General features: G+C 41.0%; 1 protein-coding gene across 1 annotated transcript in view; it reads right to left on the bottom strand.

The window, feature by feature from the left end:
- MYBPHL (myosin binding protein H like) overlaps positions 1-22,248 on the bottom strand; it is a 147,070-nt gene that overhangs the window by 63,448 nt on the left and 61,374 nt on the right. The window contains exons 5-6 of the mRNA XM_053706885.1: positions 16,807-17,002; positions 8,712-8,851 (exon numbers count right to left, since the gene is read on the bottom strand). Coding sequence (XP_053562860.1) covers positions 8,712-8,851; positions 16,807-17,002 — 336 coding nt within the window. The remainder of the gene's footprint in view (positions 1-8,711; positions 8,852-16,806; positions 17,003-22,248) is intronic.

Genomic DNA, 22,248 nt, shown 5'->3' with positions numbered 1-22,248 from the left:
TGTTATCCATTTGCAAGAGCACTAGATGGCAGCACTATTTCCTGCCATATATTTTCCTTAAAGGGATATGGAACCTCAATGTTTCTTTTGGGATTCCGACAGAGCATACAATTTTAGAAAAAGTTTCCAATTTACTTCTATTATCAAATTTGCTTTGTTCCCACAATATTCTTTGTTAAAGATATACCTAGGTAGGTGTCTGAAGCACTATGTCCTGCCAGGTGGTGCTCCAGACACCTACCTGTATGCTCTGTCTGGATCACAAAAGAACATATTTTGGGTTCCATATCCCTTTAACCCCTTAATGACCGGACCATTTTTCAATTTTCTTACCCTTAATGACAATGGCTATTTTTACATTTCTGCGGTGTTTGTGTTTAGCTGTAATTTTCCTCTTACTCATTTACTGTACCCACGCATATTATATACCGTTTTTCTCGTCATTAAATGGACTTTCTAAAGATACCATTATTTTCATCATATCTTATAATTTACTAAAAAAAAAAATGATAAAATATGAGGAAAAAATGAAAAAAACACACTTTTTCTAACTTTGACCCCCAAAATCTGTTACACATCTACAATCACCAAAAAACACCCATGCTAAATAGTTTCTAAATTTTGTCCTGAGTTTAGAAATACCCAATGTTTACACGTTCTTTGCTTTTTTTGCAATTTATGGGGCAATAAATACAAGTAGCACTTTGGTATTTCCAAACCACTTTTTTTCAAAATTAGCAATAGTTACTTTGGAACCCTGATATCTGTCAGGAATACCTGAATATCCCTTGACATGTATATATTTTGTTTTAGAAGACAACCCAAAGTATTGATCTAGGCCCATTTTGGTATATTTCATGCCACCATTTCACCGCCAAATGCGATAAAAAAAAAAAAAAAGTTCACTTTTTCACAAATTTTGTCACAAACTTTAGGTTTCCCACTGAAATTATTTACAAACAGCTTCTGCAATTATGGCACAAATGGTTGTAAATGCTTCTCTGGGATCCCCTTTTTCAGAAATAACAGACTTATATGGCTTTGTGGTTGCTTTTTGGTAATTAGAAGGCCGCTAAATGCCGCTGCGCACCACACATGTTTTATGCCCAGGAGTGAAGGGGTTAATTAGGGAGCTTGTAGGGAGCTTGTAGGGTTAATTTTAGCTTTAGTGTAGTGTAGTAGACAACCCCAAGTATTGATCTAGGCCCATTTTGGTATATTTTATGCCACCATTTCACCGCCAAATGCGAGCAAATAAAAAAAAAAACTTTACATTTTTCACAATTTTAGGTTTCTCACTGAAATTATTTACAAAGAGCTTGTGCAATTATGGCAGAAATTGTTGTAAAAGCTTCTCTGGGATCCCCTTTGTTCAGAAATAGCAGATTTATATGGCTTTGGCGTTGCTTTTTGGTAATTAGAAGGCCGCTAAATGCTGCTGCGCACAACACGTGAATTATGCCCAGCAGTGAAGGGGTTAAATTAGGTAGCTTGTAGGGAGCTTGCAGGGTTAATTTTAGAGATCAGCCTCCCACCTGACACATCCCACCCCCTGATCCCTCCCAAATAGCTCTCTTCCCTCCCCCACCCCACAATTGTTACCGCCATCTTAAGTACTGGCAGAAAGTCTGCCAGTACTAAATAAAAGAGTTTTTTTTTTTTTTTAAATAAAAATTATAAAATATTTTAGTTGTGATGGACCCCTGCCTTAGCACCAACCTCCCTGATCCCCCCCTCCAGCTCTCTAACCCTCTCCCTTACCTAATTACCGCCATCTTGGGTACTGGCAGCTGTCTGCCAGTACCCAGTTTGGCCCCACAAACCAAACTTATTTTAATTGTATTTATAACTGTTATTTGTGTTTATTTATTTCTGTAGTGTAGCAGCCCCCCCACAATACCCCCACCCCCTCCCCCTCCCCCTCACAGATCCTTTTAAATATAAAAAAAATAAAATAACTTTTTTTCCCCTTATTTTTTCATTGGTGTCAGTGTGGCTAATGTGCGCATGTGCACGTGCGCGCGCGCATCGTGTACGCGCGCGCACACGCTCCCTCCTCCCACCGGTCAGAGGCACCATCGGCACCATCACTACCGGTGCAGAGAGGGCCACAGAGTGGCTCTCTCTGCATCGGAGTCTTGTAAAGGGGTATTGCAGGATGCCTCCATATCGAGGCATCACTGCAATACCCTCAGAGCTGCTGGAAGTGATTGTGATCACTTCCAGCACTCTGTTAGACAACTGACGTACCAGGTACGTCCATTGTCATTAACTGATTGTTAATGCATGACGTACCTGGTACGTCAGTTGTCATTAAGGGGTTAAAGGGACACTGAACCCAATTTTTTTCTTTTGTGATTCAGATAGAGCATGTAATTTTAAGCAACTTTCTAATTTACTTCTATTATCAATTTTTCTTCGTTCTCTTGCTATCTTTATTTGAAAAAGAAGGCATCTAAGCTTGTTTTTTTGGTTCAGTACTCTGGACAGCACTTTTTATTGGTGGATGAATTTATCCACCAATCAGCAAGGACAACCCAGGTTGTTCACCAAAAATGGGCCAGCATCTAAACTTACATTCTTGCATTTCAAATAAAGATACCAAAAGAATAAAGAAAACTTGATAATAGGAGTACATTAGAAATTTGCTTACAATTTCATGCTCTATCTGAATCACGAAAGAAAAAATGTGCGTTCAGTGTACCTTTAAGGAAAATAAAACGGCATTGCTATATAGATTTATTGTTTATTTGGTCCGTTTTTGCGGGAAAATACCTCAGAATACCTCTTATCGTGCGCCCGTTTGCTTGCGTGCAATTGATAGCCAGCCATTACAAGTAGCAATTAGCGCTCCAAAAATTAACCAGAAGTCAGACCTCTGGTTAATTCTTTAAAAGTGCCCCAATGCCACCCCCTTCCTAGAAAAAAATGTGTAGCTCCTTTTTTTACATATATATTGCACTAGGTTTTTTTTAGGGCTACAGTTGGCGGCTGTGGGGTGTTAGAAAAAAAAAACGGCACTGAAAAGTGCCTTTACATTGCGGTCTATGGGAACTGTGTGTTCCCTGTAAATATACAGTATATGTATATGCTTATATACAAATATATTTTAACTTGCTGCCCATCGCTGTGCGACTTACCCCCTTCGCTGCACTAGGTCTCATGCCGTGTCTCACTCTCAAGGCATGAGAAAGAGGCTCCCATTGAAGCCTAAGGAAGGGCGATCTCGTGAGCGCAATGCTTCTCGTGAGGCCGCACTCCCATTGCACCTCACTTGCAATAACAGCGCACATTTGCATGCACTATTTCTAAGTTGAGCGCAAATGGCGATATTTTGCTCTCAACTTGTAATCTGGCCCATGGTGTTTAAATAAGAAAAAACTTTTGAGGTGGTGTAATAACTTATTTGACCATAAGGTAGTGCTGGTGTATTGTCTTTTGGGGCAGGGCCAAAATGGACTAAATAAATGATAAAATCTGCATACAACATTAGATATGACGTATTCCTTGTTTTAATGTTTTGGGCACTCATGCGATATTCCAGATAAAAAGATTTGAAAAGACTGGAATACTTATCTTGTACTAACAAAATGACAGTGTTAAAACATTTATTTTGCAATGCAGTGCTTAACCCTTTCATGACAGGGTCATAATGTCTACATCGGAACAACGTTCCGATGTAAACAAATTGAAATCCCATGATCGTGCACGCGATCGCAAGATTTCAATTATGGGTTCGGGTCAGGGGGGGGCGTCCCTATGACGCTAGGCACGCCCTCCAGACCACGATCACATCCAGGAAGTGCCGTGGGCTTCAGGACAGCCAAACGGCTATGACGTTGTATTTTGTCCTAACCTCGCTAAAGCCCAGCGCCGTTTGGGCGGAATACAATGCCATAACGGCGGTAAAAGGTTAAATGGACATCATAGTCAAAATTAAAGGGTCACAAAACCCAAACATTTTCTTTTGCGATTCAGACAGAGCATACAATTTAAAAAAGTTTCCAGATTACTTCTATTATCAAATTTGCATTGTTGAAGAGATACCTAGGTAGGTGTCTGGAACACTACATATCAGGATAAATTGCTGCCATCTAGTGCTCTTGCAAATGTATAACTACTGCCATATAGTGTTGCAATCCCTGCTTTTCAACAAAGGATACCAAGGCAAAAAAATTAAAAATGTCATAACAGAAACTTGTGTGTGTTGTAGGACTGTGTATGGTGTGTATTACATGAGTGTGTGGTGTGTGTGTGTTGTAGGACTGTGTATGGTGTGTATTACATGAGTGTGTGGTGTGTGTGTGTTGTAGGACTGTGTATGGTGTGTATTACATGATTGTGGTGTGTGTGTGTTGTAGGACTGTGTATGGTGTGTATTACATGATTGTGGTGTGTGTGTGTTGTAGGACTGTGTATGGTGTGTATTACATGAGTGTGTGGTGTGTGTGTGTTGTAGGACTGTGTATGGTGTGTATTACATGATTGTGGTGTGTGTGTGTTGTAGGACTGTGTATGGTGTGTATTACATGAGTGTGGTGTGTGTGTGTTGTAGGACTGTGTATGGTGTGTATTACATGATTGTGGTGTGTGTGTGTGTTGTAGGACTGTGTATGGTGTGTATTACATGAGTGTGTGGTGTGTGTGTGTTGTAGGACTGTGTATGGTGTGTATTACATGATTGTGGTGTGTGTGTGTTGTAGGACTGTGTATGGTGTGTATTACATGAGTGTGGTGTGTGTGTGTGTTGTAGGACTGTGTATGGTGTGTATTACATGAGTGTGGTGTGTGTTGTAGGACTGTGTATGGTGTGTATTACATGAGTGTGGTGTGTGTGTGTTGTCGGACTGTGTATGGTGTGTATTACATGAGTGTGTGGTGTGTGTGTGTGTGTGTATTGTAGGACTGTGTATGGTGTGTATTACATGAGTGTGTGGTGTGTGTGTTGTAGGACTGTGTATGGTGTGTATTACATGAGTGTGTGGTGTGTGTGTTGTAGCACTGTGTATGGTGTGTATTACATGAGTGTGTGGTGTGTGTGGTAGGACTGTGTATGGTGTGTATTACATGACGTGTGTGGTGTGTATGTGTTGTAGGACTGTGTATGGTGTGTATTACATGAGTGTGGGGTGTGTGTGTTGTAGGACTGTGTATGGTGTGTATTATATGAGTGTGTGGTGTGTGTGTTGTAGGACTGTGTATGGTGTGTATTACATGAGTGTGTGGTGTGTGTGGTAGGACTGTGTATGGTGTGTATTACATGACGTGTGTGGTGTGTATGTGTTGTAGGACTGTGTATGGTGTGTATTACATGACGTGTGTGGTGTGTATGTGTTGTAGGACTGTGTATGGTGTGTATTACATGAGTGTGTGGTGTGTGTGTTGTAGGACTGTGTATGGTGTGTATTACATGAGTGTGTGGTGTGTGTGTTGTAGGACTGTGTATGGTGTGTATTACATGAGTGTGTGGTGTGTGTGGTAGGACTGTGTATGGTGTGTATTACATGACGTGTGTGGTGTGTATGTGTTGTAGGACTGTTTATGGTGTGTATTACATGAGTGTGTGGTGTGTGTGTTGTAGGACTGTGTATGGTGTGTATTATATGAGTGTGTGGTGTGTGTGTTGTAGGACTGTGTATGGTGTGTATTACATGAGTGTGTGGTGTGTGTGGTAGGACTGTGTATGGTGTGTATTACATGACGTGTGTGGTGTGTATGTGTTGTAGGACTGTGTATGGTGTGTATTACATGAGTGTGTGGTGTGTGTGTGTTGTAGGACTGTGTATGGTGTGTATTACATGAGTGTGTGGTGTGTGTGTTGTAGGACTGTGTATGGTGTGTATTACATGAGTGTGTGGTGTGTGTGTTGTAGGACTGTGTATGGTGTGTATTACATGACGTGTGTGGTGTGTATGTGTTGTAGGACTGTGTATGGTGTGTATTACATGAGTGTGTGGTGTGTGTGTTGTAGGACTGTGTATGGTGTGTATTATATGACTGTGTGGTGTATGTGTTGTAGGACTGTGTATGGTGTGTATTACATGAGTGTGTGGTGTGTGTGTTGTAGGACTGTGTATGGTTTGTATTATATGAGTGTGTGGTGTGTGTGTTGTAGGACTGTGTTTGGTGTGTATTACATGAGTGTGTGTTGTGTGTGTTGTAGGACTGTGTATGGTGTGTATTACATGAGTGTGTGGTGTGTGTGTTGTAGGACTGTGTATGGTGTGTATTACATGAGTGTGTGGTGTGTGTGTTGTAGGACTGTGTATGGTGTGTATTACATGACGTGTGTGGTGTGTATGTGTTGTAGGACTGTGTATGGTGTGTATTACATGAGTGTGTGTTGTGTGTGTTGTAGGACTGTGTATGGTGTGTATTACATGAGTGTGTGGTGTGTGTGTTGTAGGACTGTGTATGGTGTGTATTACATGACGTTTGTGTGTGTTGTAGGACTGTGTATGGTGTGTATTACATGACGTTTGTGTGTGTTGTAGGACTGTGTATGGTGTGTATTACATGAGTGTGTGGTGTGTGTGTTGTAGGACTGTGTATGGTGTGTATTACATGAGTGTGTGGTGTGTGTGTTGTAGGACTGTGTATGGTGTGTATTACATGACGTTTGTGTGTGTTGTAGGACTGTGTATGGTGTGTATTACATGACGTTTGTGTGTGTTGTAGGACTGTGTATGGTGTGTATTACATGAGTGTGTGGTGTGTGTGTTGTAGGACTGTGTATGGTGTGTATTACATGAGTGTGTGGTGTGTGTGTTGTAGGACTGTGTATGGTGTGTATTACATGACGTTTGTGTGTGTTGTAGGACTGTGTATGGTGTGTATTACATGACGTTTGTGTGTGTTGTAGGACTGTGTATGGTGTGTATTACATGAGTGTGTGGTGTGTGTGTTGTAGGACTGTGTATGGTGTGTATTACATGAGTGTGTGGTGTGTGTGTTGTAGGACTGTGTATGGTGTGTATTACATGACGTTTGTGTGTGTTGTAGGACTGTGTATGGTGTGTATTACATGACGTTTGTGTGTGTTGTAGGACTGTGTATGGTGTGTATTACATGAGTGTGTGGTGTGTGTGTTGTAGGACTGTGTATGGTGTGTATTACATGAGTGTGTGGTGTGTGTGTTGTAGGACTGTGTATGGTGTGTATTACATGAGTGTGTGGTGTGTGTGTTGTAGGACTGTGTATGGTGTGTATTACATGACGTTTGTGTGTGTTGTAGGACTGTGTATGGTGTGTATTACATGAGTGTGTGGTGTGTGTGTTGTAGGACTGTGTATGGTGTGTATTACATGAGTGTGGTGTGTGTGTGTTGTAGGACAGTGTATGGTGTGTATTACATGAGTGTGGTGTGTGTGTGTGTGTTGTAGGACTGTGTATGGTGTGTATTACATGAGTGTGGTGTGTGTCTGTGTTGTAGGACTGTGTATGGTGTGTATTACATGAGTGTGTGGTGTGTGTGTTGTAGTACTGTGTATGGTGTGTATTACATGAGTGTGTGGTGTGTGTCTGTGTTGTAGGACTGTGTATGGTGTGTATTACATGAGTGTGTGGTGTGTGTGTTGTAGGACTGTGTATGGTGTGTATTACATGAGTGTGGTGTGTGTCTGTGTTGTAGGACTGTGTATGGTGTGTATTACATGAGTGTGTGTTGTGTGTGTTGTAGGACTGTGTATGGTGTGTATTACATGAGTGTGTGGTGTGTGTGTTGTAGGACTGTGTATGGTGTGTATTACATGACGTGTGGGGTGTGTGTGTTGTTGTATGAGAGTTTATGTGTGTTATTTCCTTTCAAAACACATTCAAGTTTGACTACAATCATGAATAAAGTATGCACACATTTTAGTCACTTTGCCAAAAGATGCAGCTATCTTGTATATTACTTCAGAAATTTTCAGATTATGGGGGATATTTATCAAAGATCTGGCGGACCTGATCAATCAACCCGATCGTACTCGGTCGGGTTGAATTGCGGCGATGTCTGTCCGCCTGGTCAGAGCAGGCGGACAGGTTATTGAGCAGCGGTCTTTAGACTGCTGTTTCTGGTGAGCCTGCAGGCTCGCTAGAAACTCACCATCCGGAGCTTGATAAATGGGCCCCTAAGCATCAAAATAGAGTAACAAATAGTAAAAACAGTAACAGTAAAAAAATTGAAGAATCCTGCACTAAACTACTACTGGGCAATATTCTGAGCATTTCGTTATTACACTGTTGCTTGCATATAAAGAGCATTTTCTTTTTGCACTTTTCACTTTTATATCCCTTTAATTGCTGATAAATGCTTAGCTTTATCTATGGTATTGACAGTAACTCAGGTAAAGTGTACCACAATTTGATCTCTCTTACAATAATAATATTATGTGTATGTGTGTTATACAGAGTGGGTAATGATAGTGACCATGGCCCATATTTATCAAAGTCTGGCGGACCTGATCCGACAGAGCAGATCAGGTCCGCCAGACCTCGCTGAATACGGCGAGCAATACGCTCGCCGTATTCAGCATTGCACCAGCAGCTCTCCGCATTCAGCGAGGTCTAGCGGACCTGATCCACCCGGTCGGATAAGGTCCGGCAGACCTTTGTTAAATATCCCCCTTGGTATCACTGATATATATGGTTTATAATGCAGGAGGAACATGCTTGCAGCACTTTCTTAGCACTAACAAATACTAAACACAAAACAGATATTAAATTCTCACCCCAGTTTTCTTATCTGATTTCTGTATAGTATAGCCTGTAATTTCTGAATTCCCATCATCAAGTGGTGGTGTCCATTGAAGAGCTGCATTAAAACCCCATGAATCTACCAGCGTAACACTTTTTGGAGGACCAGGGCGTTCTTAAAAAAAAAAAGAATAAAAAAAAAACACAACCTCAATAAATTATACCATTGATTATGCACACACACATGTACATTATATGAACACACACATTTTTCATATGCTTGCAATCTAGATTCCATTAAAACATTTATAAAAAAATGTGGCAAATTTTTTAGGTGCCAGTAAAGGGACAGTGTACTGTGATTTTGTTTTATCTCCCTCTGTGTTCTAAATTATCCATTTTACCTGCTGGAATGTATTAAAATGTTTACTTTACTTTTGTCATTTGAAATTAGTTGCTTTTGGCTGTTTTTTCCCCACCTATACTAAAAAATGTTAATATAAGTAATGGTTATAAAAAAAAGCTATGTAAACAACAAAGTTTAAGGGGGGGGATTATTGATCCCATGGGGGGGTTGGACAGAGAGGTACTAAAATGTTTATTTTTCATTGTTCTCTGTAAGTATTGGCCTCACTGTGTATAATGAGATAAAATAACCCAAAAATACTCAATCAATTTCACTAAATCTTCCTTAAAGGGACAGTTTACTCAAAAATTTTCTCCCCTTTAATTTGTTCCCAATGATCCACTTTACCTGCTGGAGTGTATTAAATTGTTTACAAGTAGCACCTTTATCCTTATATTGGCATTTGAAATTGTTAATTTAGCATGTGGTATCCCCACCTATTCTGAAAGTTTGTGGCCGCGCGTACCAGCTATAGATAAGCTTTGTAAACACAGCCAGCAGAAGAAATTACACTCCCAGTGTGATAAAGCAGAGATAAGGTAATAAAATGTTGATTTTCCATTGTTTTCTCAAAGTATTGGTGATTGTTTTAAGGACAGATATAAGATAAAGAAGCAGGTATATGTGCACAATGTGATACAGTAATGAGATCTGATTATACCTACAAGCTCAACCTATTTTATTAGGCTGTGGCTTCAAAACACAAAATCAGAGCTTTAATATACAGAAATAAACCTTAAAAAGCTAATTTTCATACATTTTTTACTCTGCAGTTGGTAAAAAAAGCAATTGTAAACACATTAAGGGAAAAACTATTTTACAGTATACTGTCCCTTTAAGTGTTGAATAAAACTATTTTTTCCTGTCTCTTAACCCCTTAACAACTGCTGACATACCCTGTATATGTTGGCAAAACCACACTATCAGGCCCATTTATCAAAGGGCTTGCGGACCTGATCCGACACTGCGGATCAGGTCCGCAAGACCTCGCTAAATGCGGAGAGCAATACGCTCTCCGCATTTAACATTGCACCAGCAGCTCACAAGAGCTGCTGGTGCAACGCCGCCCCCTGCTGACTCGCGGCCAATCGGCCGCCAGCAGGGAGCTGTCAATCAACCCGATCGTATTCGATCGGGTTGATGTCCGGCGATTCCTGTCCGCCTGTTCAGAGCAGGCGGACAGGGTTATGGAGCAGCGGTCTTTAGACCGCTGCTTCATAACTTGTGTTTCTGGCGAGTCTGAAGACTCGCCAGAAACACGGCCCTTCAAGCTCCGTACGGAGCTTGATAAATGGGCCTGCATATCTGCATGCCTCCGGAAGTGCGGGATGCAGTACTATTACAGTTTTGCCACTTCCAGCAAAGCTTCTCTAGGAACCTTTTTAATGACCATGCAACGTACAGGGTACTTCAGTCATTAAGAAGTTAACACTGAAAATATTAGCCACTAACAGTACAAAAACAGTTCACCACTCAAACACTGTGTATACACTACACAATTTAGAAGAAAACTAAGCAAACACTGTACACATCACACACACATCACCCACGCACACTATGCAGCAAACACTACACATACCACACAAAACTTATATTATTGACAAAGTGTGTGTGTATATATATATGTATATATATATATATATATATATATATATATATATATATATATGGCAGAGTTGTGTATGGGGTGTATTTAGAACCCAGTGTTTTAAGCAATCACTACCCTGATATGTGGGATAATACAGGCAGCCCCAGGGAAAGACTGTTTAAACTAACCTGTTTTAGTTATTGTGTATAATGGGTTCCCTGGGGTGGAGTATTCGGAAGAGACAGGTGGGTCGATTCTCCACTCCACTATTAGGGTAAATGATTGTTTAGGCTCCAGTTGTCAGGGTGCCAGGAATGAGACTGAGACGAGAAGTGCAAAGTAATCACACCTTTATTAATAGCAAAAAATAATAAAATATCCACAAGTCAAATAACAAGCCAGGAGTCAAAACCAGAGCTGGTAGTCAGATGAGCCGAGTCAGGAGCCAAAGCGAATAGTCAGATGAGCCGAGTCAGGAGCCAAAGCGAATAGTGAGGCGAGCCAGAATCAGGAACAAGGAGAACAGCAGAGTCAGGAACAAGCCAGGGATCAGGAACCAGAAGGGACGTCAGACAGCCAGGTAATACACAGGAACTGGAACTCACAAACAGGGCAAGGGCAAAGCATACTGAAGAGAGGCCCTTTAAATAATAAGTGATGAAATCACAATTCTGAGACTGCAACCTGTCTCACATAAATGATGTACACCAGTCTGGCCATAAAAGGGCGGGCAGGAAATGAGCAGCATCACACACTATGCACCAGAGTCAGCAAGAGATGTGAGTAAAATGGCTGCCAGCAGCACATGGCAAACAAAGCAGGGAAAAAACCCTGACAGTACCCTCCCCTCAATGACCCCTCCCCCGCGGGAGGACAAAAGGCTTATTGGGGAAATGGGAATGGAAGGCACGGAGGAGGGTGGGAGCATGAACATCAGAGAAGGGAACCCATGAACGCTCCTCCGGACCGTAACCCCTCCAGTGAACCAAATACTGTACGCAGTCCCTGGACATACGAGAGTCAATAATGCTGCTGACCTCATATTCTTCATGGTTGTCAACAAAGATAGGATGGGGACGAGGCAACACAGTGGTAAACTGATTACAAACCAATGGTTTCAAGAGGGAGACATGAAAAACATTGGAGATGCGCATTGCAGGAGGAAGGTCAAGAGCATAGGCCACAGGATTGACCCAATGGAGTATTCGAAAAGGACCAACATAACGGGGAGCCAGTGTATTGGAAGGCACACGAAGGTTCAAGTTGCGGGAGGACAGCCAAACCCTCTCACCAACCTGGTAGGAAGACGCGGGCAGACGCCTACGATCAGCCTGGAACTTTTGGCGCTGCATAGAACAATGAAGGCAATACTGAATCTGCACCCACGTGGAACGGAGTTGCCGGAGATGCTCCTCCAAAGTCGGAATACCCTGAGACATGAATGAATGGGGCAATAAGGATGGTTGAAACCAATAATTCGCCATGAACGGGGATAACTTGGAGGAAGCATTAATAGCACTATTACGGGCAAACTCTGCCCAAGGTAACAGTTCAGACCAATTATTGTGGTGCTCTGAGACATAGCAATAGAGGAACTGTTCCAGAGCTTGATTAGACTGTTCCGCTGCCCCATTGGATTAAGGGTGATATGCCGAGGAGAAGGAAAGCTGGATCCCCATTTGAGCACAAAAGGAATGCCAAAATCTGGAGACAAACTGGCTACCGCGGTCCAACACTATCTCCTTGGGTAACCCATGTAAAAGGAAGACCTCCCAGGCAAAAATTGAAGCAAGCTCCTGAGCGGTAGGCAGCTTCTTTAAGGGAATGCAATGTGACATTTTAGAAAAACGGTCAACCACCATAAGGATAACAGTATTTCCATTGGAAACAGGGAGCTCGACAATGAAGTCCATGGAAAGATGTGTCCAAGGACGCTCACCATTAGCAGTAGGTTGAAGACGACCCACAGGAAGACGTCGAGGAGTCTTATTCTGTGCACAAACTGAGCAGGCAACATACGCAGCAACATCAGAATGAAGACCTGGCCACCAGAATTGTTGAGTGACAGACCAAATCATTTGGTTCTTGCCTGAGTGACCTGCGGCTTTAGGATAGTGGTAAGTGTGTAAAGGTTTAGTTCGAAGATTCTCAGGAACAAAATACTTACCACTAGGTTTCTCAGGAGGTGTATTGGTTTGTGCAGCCAGGATCTCCTCCCCCAAGGGAGAAGTCAAATTAGTACGTATGGTAGCCAAAATATGGTCAGGAGGTATAACAGGAGTAGGTACAGACTCCTCCTTGGACAGAGGCGAAAATTGTTGAGAGAGGGCATCAGCCCTAACATTCTTACTACCAGGCAGATAAGACAGGCAGATAAGAGACCACATAATTAAACCGAGATTAAAATAGCGCCCATCTGGCCTGTCGGGGTGACAAATGTTTTGCTTCAGATAGATAAGTTAAATTCTTGTGGTCAGTAAGAATGAGCACTGGTACGCTAGTACTCTCGAGAAGATGCCTCCATTCCTTGAGTGCCAAAATTATGGCCAGTAATTCCCTGTCGCCAATTTCATAATTGCGCTCCGCTGGAGCCAATTTCTTAGAGAAGAAACAGCACGAATGCAAGAAACCGTCAGGCGTAGGACGTTGAGACAAGAGGGCACCTACTCCAGTCTCAGACACATCGACCTCAAGAACGAAAGGCAGGACAGGGTTAGGATGAGCCAGAACTTGAGTAGCAGCAAAGGCAGTCTTAAGACTATCAAAGGCCTTAATGGCAGTAGGTGACCAATGGAGTGGATTATTCTCTTTACGGGTCATGTCTGTGATAGATTTGACCAAGGAAGAAAAGTTTTTAATAAACTTTCTATAGTAGATGGCGAACCCCATAAAACGTTGAAAAGACTGAAGACCAACTGGGTGAGGCCACTGCAGAACTGCAGACAACTTGTCAGGATCCATGGAGAACCCTGCAACGGAGATAACATAACCTAAGAAGGTTACTTGAGTCTGATGTAACCCACATTTCTCGAGTTTACAAAACAGGCCATTCTCACATAGTCTCTGAAGAACCCGTGTAACATCAGAACGATGAGCATCCAGTGTGGGTGAGTGTATGAGGATGTCGTCTAAATACACCACAACAAACTGTTGCAACATATCTCGTAGGACATCATAAATTCCTGGAAAACAGCAGGAGCATTACATAGGCCAAAGGGCATTATAAGATACTCATAATGCCCGCTTCTGGTGTTAAATGCTGTTTTCCATTCATGGCCCTCCTTGATCCTAATGAGATTGTACACTCCTCTCAAATCAAGTTTAGAAAAGACTGTAGCTCCCTTGAGGCAAAGAGTTCCGTAATAAGCAGAATAGGGTAAGCATTCTTAATGGTAAGATGATTAAGACCCCTATAATTGATGCATGGTCTTAACTCGCAATCCTTTTTCTTCACAAAGAAGAAGCCAGCCCCTGCAGGAGAGCAGGATTTGCGGATGATCCCCTGCAACAGAGCATCAGCAACATACTACACCATAGCACAATTCTCCGCAACAGACAGAGGGTAAACCCGGCCTAGAGGAGGAATAGCTCCAGGTTGCAGGTCTATGGCACAACCGTAAGACCAGTGAGGAGGCAACATACCGGCATGCACCTTGTCAAAAACATCTAGGAACTCTCGGTACTCCTCTGACAATTGAGATACTGAAGAAGTGCACAAGACTTTAACTGATTTCTGAAGACAAGTGGAAATACATTGCAGAGACCACGACAAAATTTCGGATCTGTGCCAGTCGAGACTGGGATTGTGCTTTTGGAGCCAGGGATAACCCAGAACAACTGGAAAATGCGAAGAATTTATCACCTGGAACTGGAGGGTTTCAAAATGGAGAGCCCCAACAGCCATGGATAACGGATCGGTTTCATGAGTAACAAGTGCGGGCTGAAGGGGCCTGCCATCAATGGCCTCAATAGCAAGCGGAACGGACCAAGGCAAAACAGGAATGGAGTGCTTTGATACAAAAACACTGTCAATGAAATAGCCAGCAGCACCGAAGTCAACAAGAGCCTGGGTGACTATGGAGGAGTCCACCCAGGAAAGGACAACCTTGACCAAAGGTTTCGCCTTTAGTGGTTCCAGGACAAGGATAAACCACCCAAGGACCTTAGGTGTGAGCGTTTTTCTGGCCGTGTAGAACAAGACTTTAAAAGGTGGTCCTGTAACCCACAATAGAGGCAGAGCCCCTCCCTCCTCCTAAAGGCCCTCTCCGCCGCGGAGAGATGCGTGAATCCCAACTGCATAAGCTCGGGACCAGGAGGCATGGGAGGAAAGAGAGGCATGGGTGGGAACGAACCCGTAGGAGACAATGGAGCAGGAGGCTTCCGCAAGCACTCCTTGAAAGAGGGCCTCTCTCTGAGTCTGATGTCAATTAGGATCAAAAAAGACAACAATGCCTCGAGATCCTCTGGTAAATCTCTGGCAGCAACTTCATCTTTAGTCGCATCAGAGAGCCAATGAAAGAAGGCGGCAACAAGGGCTTCATTGTTTCAACCTACATCTGCGGCAAGCGTACGGAACTCAATGGCATACTGAGCAACAGATCTTGTACCTTGCTGAATGGACATGAGTCATTTAGCAGCAGGGGAGGAGCGAGCCGGAACATCAAATACCTTTCGAAAGGAAGCCACAAATTCAGGGTAATTTGAAATCACAGGTTTATTAGTCTCTCACAAGGGATTAGCCCAGGCAAGAGCTGTGTCAGAGAGTAATGAGATGAGAAATCCCACCTTAGCTCTGTCAGAGGGAAACACCTTAGGTAACATCTCAAAGTAAATGCCCACCTGGTTCAAAAACCCTCTGCACTGAATAGGATCACCTCCATATCGCTGAGGTAGAGGTGCAGAACCTGACATGATACTGGTAGGACTAGGTGCAGCAGCGGAAACAGGAGCAGACATAACTTGCGGGACACTTTGGTCCAAATGTGCAGTGCGAGTCAGCAGGGTTTGCAGGGCTAGTGCAAATTGATCCAAGCGGTGATCCTGTTCATCCATCCTGGAAATGATGGTAGGTAAAGGTGGATTATTAGCACCATCAGGATTCATGGCCCTTGCGTAATGTCAGGGTGCCAGGAATCAGACTGAGACGAGAAGTGCAAAAGAATCACACCTTTATTAATAGCAAAAAATAATAAAATGTCCACAAGTCAAATAACAAGCCAGAAGTCAAAACCAGAGCTGGTAGTCAGACGAGCCGAGTCAGGAGCCAAAGCGAATAGTCAGACGAACCGAGTCAGGAGCCAAAGCTAGTAGTCAGACAAGCCAGAATCAGGAACAAGGAGAACAGCAGAGTCAGGAACAAGCCAGGGATCAGGAACCAGAAGGGACGTCAGACAGCCAGTTAATACACAGGAACTGGAACTCACAAACAGGTCTGAGACAACGCAAGGGCAAAGCATACTGAACAGAGGCCCTTTAAATAATAAGTGATGACATCACAATTCTGAGACTGCAACCTCTCTCACATGGATGATGTACACCAGTCTGGCCATAAAAGGGCGTGCAGGAAATGAGCAGCATCACACACTATGCACCAGTGTCAGCAAGAGAGGTGAGTAAAATGGCTGCCAGCAGCACATGGCAAACAAAGCAGGGAAAAAACCCTGACACCAGTCCAGATTTTACTGGATTCTTTCTCACTGTGTTAATTAATCTAATTAACTTCACCTTCTTCAGACCCTGAGTGCTCATTATTGCATTATACATATATATATATACACATACAGTATATATATATATATATATATATATATATATATATATATATATATATATATATATATATATATATATATATATATATATAAATATATATATATATATATATATATATATATACACACATACATATACATATACACACACACACATTACTTCTTAAAACTAAGGTAGTAATCTTTATTATCCCCGTGGTTATGTGGTTACGACAAATGCCTAATTTATTTCCCTGTAATAAATAAAGTAATTCATAAAGCAAATAAATACAGTAATTCATATAATCACATATTACTGAATACACTAATACAAATGTCTATACTACAAAAGTATAAAGTCACAAGCACAGTTCTTCAGTTCTTACCAGCTATTTTGATTTCAAACTTGGCTTTATCGTCCAGGCTGTCTATTTGTACAACCACTTCATATGTTCCGGAATCCTTGCGCTCAGCATTACGGATGAAAATAATTGTATCACTATCACTGTTTCTGACACTTGCACGTTTAGGGTCTAGAGGCTGCCCGTCTCTAAACCAATGAACCTGAGGTCTTGGTTTTCCCTAGAAGAAAATAAAAGAATGAAATAGATAATAAGATAGATAGCATTTTAAGTCACTTAATTTGAAAACATCAGAAAAATTAAGCTAAATGATTTGTTTATGTGCTTATTGATGGTGGAAGAACATCATCAGCTTTGGAGAAAATTCATACAAATATTATGTTAATATTTTAGTGTTATCCAATAAGATTACAACATAATGATTACAACATTTAATTCTTGCATTCTTGCGTGTCTATACTTTTAACCTCCACATAAGGGTTAAACACAGAGTTAAGCGGATTCTGCTTTATTTGCACGAAGTTTCTGGCTCAACCAGAAACTTACGTTAAGAAGCAGCGGTCGTAAGATACTTACTGCAATCATCCCGATCTGATCTGGATGATTGACACTCCCTGCCAGCGGCAGATTGGCCGCGAATGTGCAGCGGGCAGCATTGCACAAACATTTCACAAGAAATGCTTGTGGAATGTTAAATGCCGACAGAATATGCTGTTGGCATTTAGCGATGTCGGGCGGACATGATAGGCTACAGCGAATCATGTCCGCCCGACATATGATAAAGTGACCCCAAAGTCTGTTCAGTAACTGCAATGTGCTACTGGTCTAGAGCTGAACAAAACCACTAAGCTAAGCTTTGTCGTCAGTCGCCAATCTGTGTTCAGCTCTAGATCGGCAGCATATTGTGGAGTTAAGGTTGTGACACACTGCAAGCAGAGCGGCACGCAGTGTGTAGATGCGGCTGTGCGCGCTCAGTGTGTCCTGCCTTTTCTCTGAGCATTGTGCTGCGTCAGGTGAAATATCTGAACTTCAGAAGCGACGCAAAGCGGCTGCTTCGCCTCGCGCCGGATCGCTTGCAGTGTGTCACAGCCTTTAAACATATATGTATAAACACTTATTTACAATTCGTTCAGAAGCACCAACATGCTGCAGATGAATAGCTGAACAAGCAATAGTGCATTACAGCATTTTCTTATGGCATTATTGATTGTCCATATCTATGTATAATGGATTAAACAAAGGACTAGGGCCATATAAAAATGATCTAGCACATTTGTTTGCAGCTTTATCTCCCTTTAAATATACAGACAGCAAAAGCTTTATCAGAGGTTCAGGCAAGATGAGTCAGTTTTATGCAGATCAGATTATATCACATTGTGCTGTTTTACACCTTGTATAAATATGCTTTTATATACTACATATGTGATATAGGACACCCACGATATCAGAGTTCAAGATTTCTCTTGTTTAAATATTAAACCATCTGGTTTATGGTGTAGCAATTAACTTGAAGAAAAATGTTTTGGAAAAATAAACATTTTTTTGTCATGCAATAACATAATTACTGGGTATTATTATAATTATAAATATCATTATTAATAAGTATGGAAAAAAATTAAGATTTAATTGCCTGCAAAACTGTTTGGAATAGTTTTTAGTTATAAAAATGTTCTTTTATATGCTTAAAGTGACAGTAAAATCAACTTTCATGATTGAGATAGAGGGGCATATTTATCAATTTGCGAGCGGACCTGATATATAAGCTGTCTGCATTTATCAATTAACCAGCAGTTCTTGTGAACTGCTGGTGCAATGCCGCCCCCTGCAGATTCGCGGCCAATCAGCCGCTAGCAGGGAGTGTCAATAAACCCAACCGTATTCGATCGGGTGGATTTCTGTCCGTGGCCTCAGAGCAGGCGGACAAGTGATGGAGCGAGCTTGATAAATATGCCCCAGAGCATGTAATTTAGCAGAGTGTTAAAGACGTGTACTCCTAAGACTACCTAGGACACAAAAACCTAATTTTTTCTTTCATGTTTCAGATAGAGAATATGATTTTAAACAACTTTCTAATTCACTTCTATTATCTAATTTCTTCTCTTGGTATCCTTTGTTGAAAAGAATTCCTAAGTAGGCTCAGGAGGTGCTACACATATATGCCTTGTGTTATTGGCTCACCCGATGTGTTCATCTAGTTCCCAGTCGTGCATTGCTGCTTCTTCAACAAAGGATACCAAGAGAATGAAGCAAATTAAATAATATAAGTTAATTGAAAAGTTGTTTAAAATTGTATGCATGTTTCATATACCTTTCATTTTCAACGCAGGATAAGTGAACATCATTTTTGTTTTTACTCATACAAATTTTAAGGACATTTTGTGACAAACTTTCAGCCTCCCTACAATTTCTATATATAAAATCAGGACCAAGGATTGAGAGTGTAGAGATTAAATGGCCCAGACATATGACTTGGGTGACCAAGAGTTGGGAATTTTTCAATACAGGAGCATACTGTAGTACCATGTCCGCTTGGTTATAGTGTTAGCTCCTTAGATTCATCAGCTGCTCCTCTAGCTGCAAACACTGGTCTACATGCTGACCTGCCTTTCCCTTTGGTACGTCCTGCACACAAAGACAACTTCAGATCTAAAGATTCAATGACATCAAACAGAAAGGCATGATGTCATGTACCTTCGCTTGGAATTTAAGGGGTATTTATAATTACAATTTGCTTTGCAATTTATTTAAATTCCTGTAGCCCCTGTACCAGTTTTGTCTTTCCTTCTGTTTCCAAATTGCTGACCCAGTCTGTTCTTGACTATAAGTTTACTTCTGCTGTTCTCAAGATGCTAAAAGACTGTCATGCACACTTTGGAACTTTTTAAATAGTGCTTTATTGTGCACAAAGGTTATACATACAGTGTCATTTTAGGGATCTCACCCCTTCTTCAGACTAAGTGAAAATGTACAATCCTGTTGGATTGTTCATTTTCACTTGGTCTGAAGGGGTAAGATCCTGAAACGTCACTGTATGTATGCACAATAAAGCACTATATAAAAAGTCCCAGAGATTTCAACAGAGTTCCTTTGTGCACAATAAAGCACTATATAAAAAGTTCCAGATATTTCAACAAAGAGCTCCTTTGTGCACAATAAAGCACTATATAAAATGTTCCAGAGATTCCATGCCTACCTTGGATATTGACTTTACTTGCCTGCACCGTGGTTTTTGCTTTGATAGTGATCTGTTGTGGAAGGGGATTGTTTCCCCGAAACATCACACTGTTTGAATTAAGGAACATTTTGGTTCACTTTAAATCCAGAGACTGCCATTTATTTCTAATTGGATATATATATATATTTTTTTATTTTTTTTATTTTTTTTAAAGCGGTAGTAGTAGGTACATTCTCACAAACTTTATTCACATGCCAGGGTGCTGAATAGTAATAAGAAACAGTCAGTTAATTGACAGCACTCTCTGGACTTAATAGGTGCAACAAGTGCCTTTTATTCAGTGACGTTTCGGGGAGCACTCCATCAGACCATAAGATATAATCTTTAATTTCAACTGGACCAAAATCATAACTATATATGAATTTTGTTAGTTATTTTTTTAAGTTCCTATATTCCCCTTCTCTCTCTACCATACTCCCCTTTAGCTTTCATGGTACCTGTTATTCCACATACAGTGGGGCCAATTTATAACAGCCCGAATGGGGCCGTATGCCCCTGTTTCCGCGCAAGCCTTCACTCGTCCGCCGCCTCTGAGGTGGCGGAAAGCAATCTGCCTGATCGAATTTGCTTGTGCAATGATAACGGCATTTATCGATGTCTGGCAGACATGATCCGCTACAGTGAATCATGTCTGCCAGACACTTGATAAAACGGACGCAGTGGGGCATATCTATCAAGCTCCGAACGGAGCTTGATGCCCTGTCTAAAGACAACTACTCCATAACCTGTTCGCCTGCTCTGAGCAGGCAGACAGACATCGCCGCAATTCAACCCGATCGAGTACGATTGGGTTGATTGACAACTCCCTTCTGGCGGCCGATTGGCCGCGATTCTGCAGGGGGCGGCGTTGCACCAGCAGCTCTTGTGAGCTGCTGGTGTAATGCTGAATACAGAGAGCGTATTGCTCTCCGTATTCAGCGAGGTCTGGCGGACCTGATCCGCACTGTCGGATCAGTTCCGCCAGACTTTGATAAATATAGGCCAGTGTCTTAACATCCAAGATGTGATCAAATTTCTTCAGAGAAACTAAGTAACATTTTCAAAAAGAATGTATCTTTAACATATTCATTACATTTTAATACTTAAAATTGTAATAATTAAAAAGTTATTTAATTCCTCTTTACATAAACTAGGGATAGAACAAGTAAATGGGCTAAAGATATGACAAAATGGACATTGAGCATTACAAAATGGAAACATTGAAATGTTAGAAATAGATTTAAAGGAACTTTAGTAACAAATTCAGTAGAAGAGAGAGTGGGAGGAATTATTGCAGAATGTTTAAAGGCAATGAAGCAATGAAGTGATACAACAGGAAAAAGCTACATAATGATTGGTTGTGTAAGTAGAGGCATAGAAGAAACAAGTGTTTAATTATTTATACCACTTTATAAAGCTAGAAGTCTGTGGATATTGTAGTTTTGTAGAACAACAGGAAACTGCATTTAGAGGACTACTAAAGAATATGTAGAGGGACTGACATCATAAACATAATTTGCATAAAATGTGTGCAACATAAAGCATAAAGCATTAATTATATTATCCGCATTAAAGGGACACTGAATACAATTTTTTTCTTTTGTGATTCAGATAGAGCATGCAATTTTAAGCAACTTTCTAATTTACTCCTAGTATCAATTTTTCTTCGTTCTCTTGCTATCTTTCTTTGAAAAAGAAGGCATCTAAGCTTTTTTTGGGGTTCAGAACTCTGGATAGCACTTTTTTTATTGGTGGATGAATTTATCCACCAATCACCAAGGACAACCCAGGTTGTTCACCAAAAATGGTCCGGCATCTAAACTTACATTCTTGCATTTCAAATAAAGATACCAAGAGAATGAAGAAAATTTGATAATAGGAGTAAATTCGAAAGGTTTTTAAAATATCATGCTCTATCTGAATCACAAAAGAAAAAATTTGGGTTCAGTGTCCCTTTAATAAAGGTGTCCCTTTAATAAAGGCATGAATGAAAAACAAATATATTACAATAAGTGTTGATATGTTTAAGTTTTTAGGTCCAGAAGTATTTTAAAGTATTTTAAAGAGATATTATGATTTTAAAAAAAAACATGCTCGTATTTGTTAAAGGGATATGAAACTCAACCGTTTTCTTTTGTGATTCAGACAGAGCATACAATTTTAAAAAAAAAAGTTTCCAATTTACTTTTTTTTTTTTTTTTTTTAAATTTTCAAAACAAGCTTTATTAATATGAAAAAGAAGCATTACAAGA

The sequence above is a fragment of the Bombina bombina genome, chromosome 3, assembly GCF_027579735.1.
Source record: "Bombina bombina isolate aBomBom1 chromosome 3, aBomBom1.pri, whole genome shotgun sequence".
NCBI lineage: Eukaryota > Metazoa > Chordata > Amphibia > Anura > Bombinatoridae > Bombina > Bombina bombina.
This window is presented reverse-complemented; position numbering and strand designations above follow the sequence as displayed.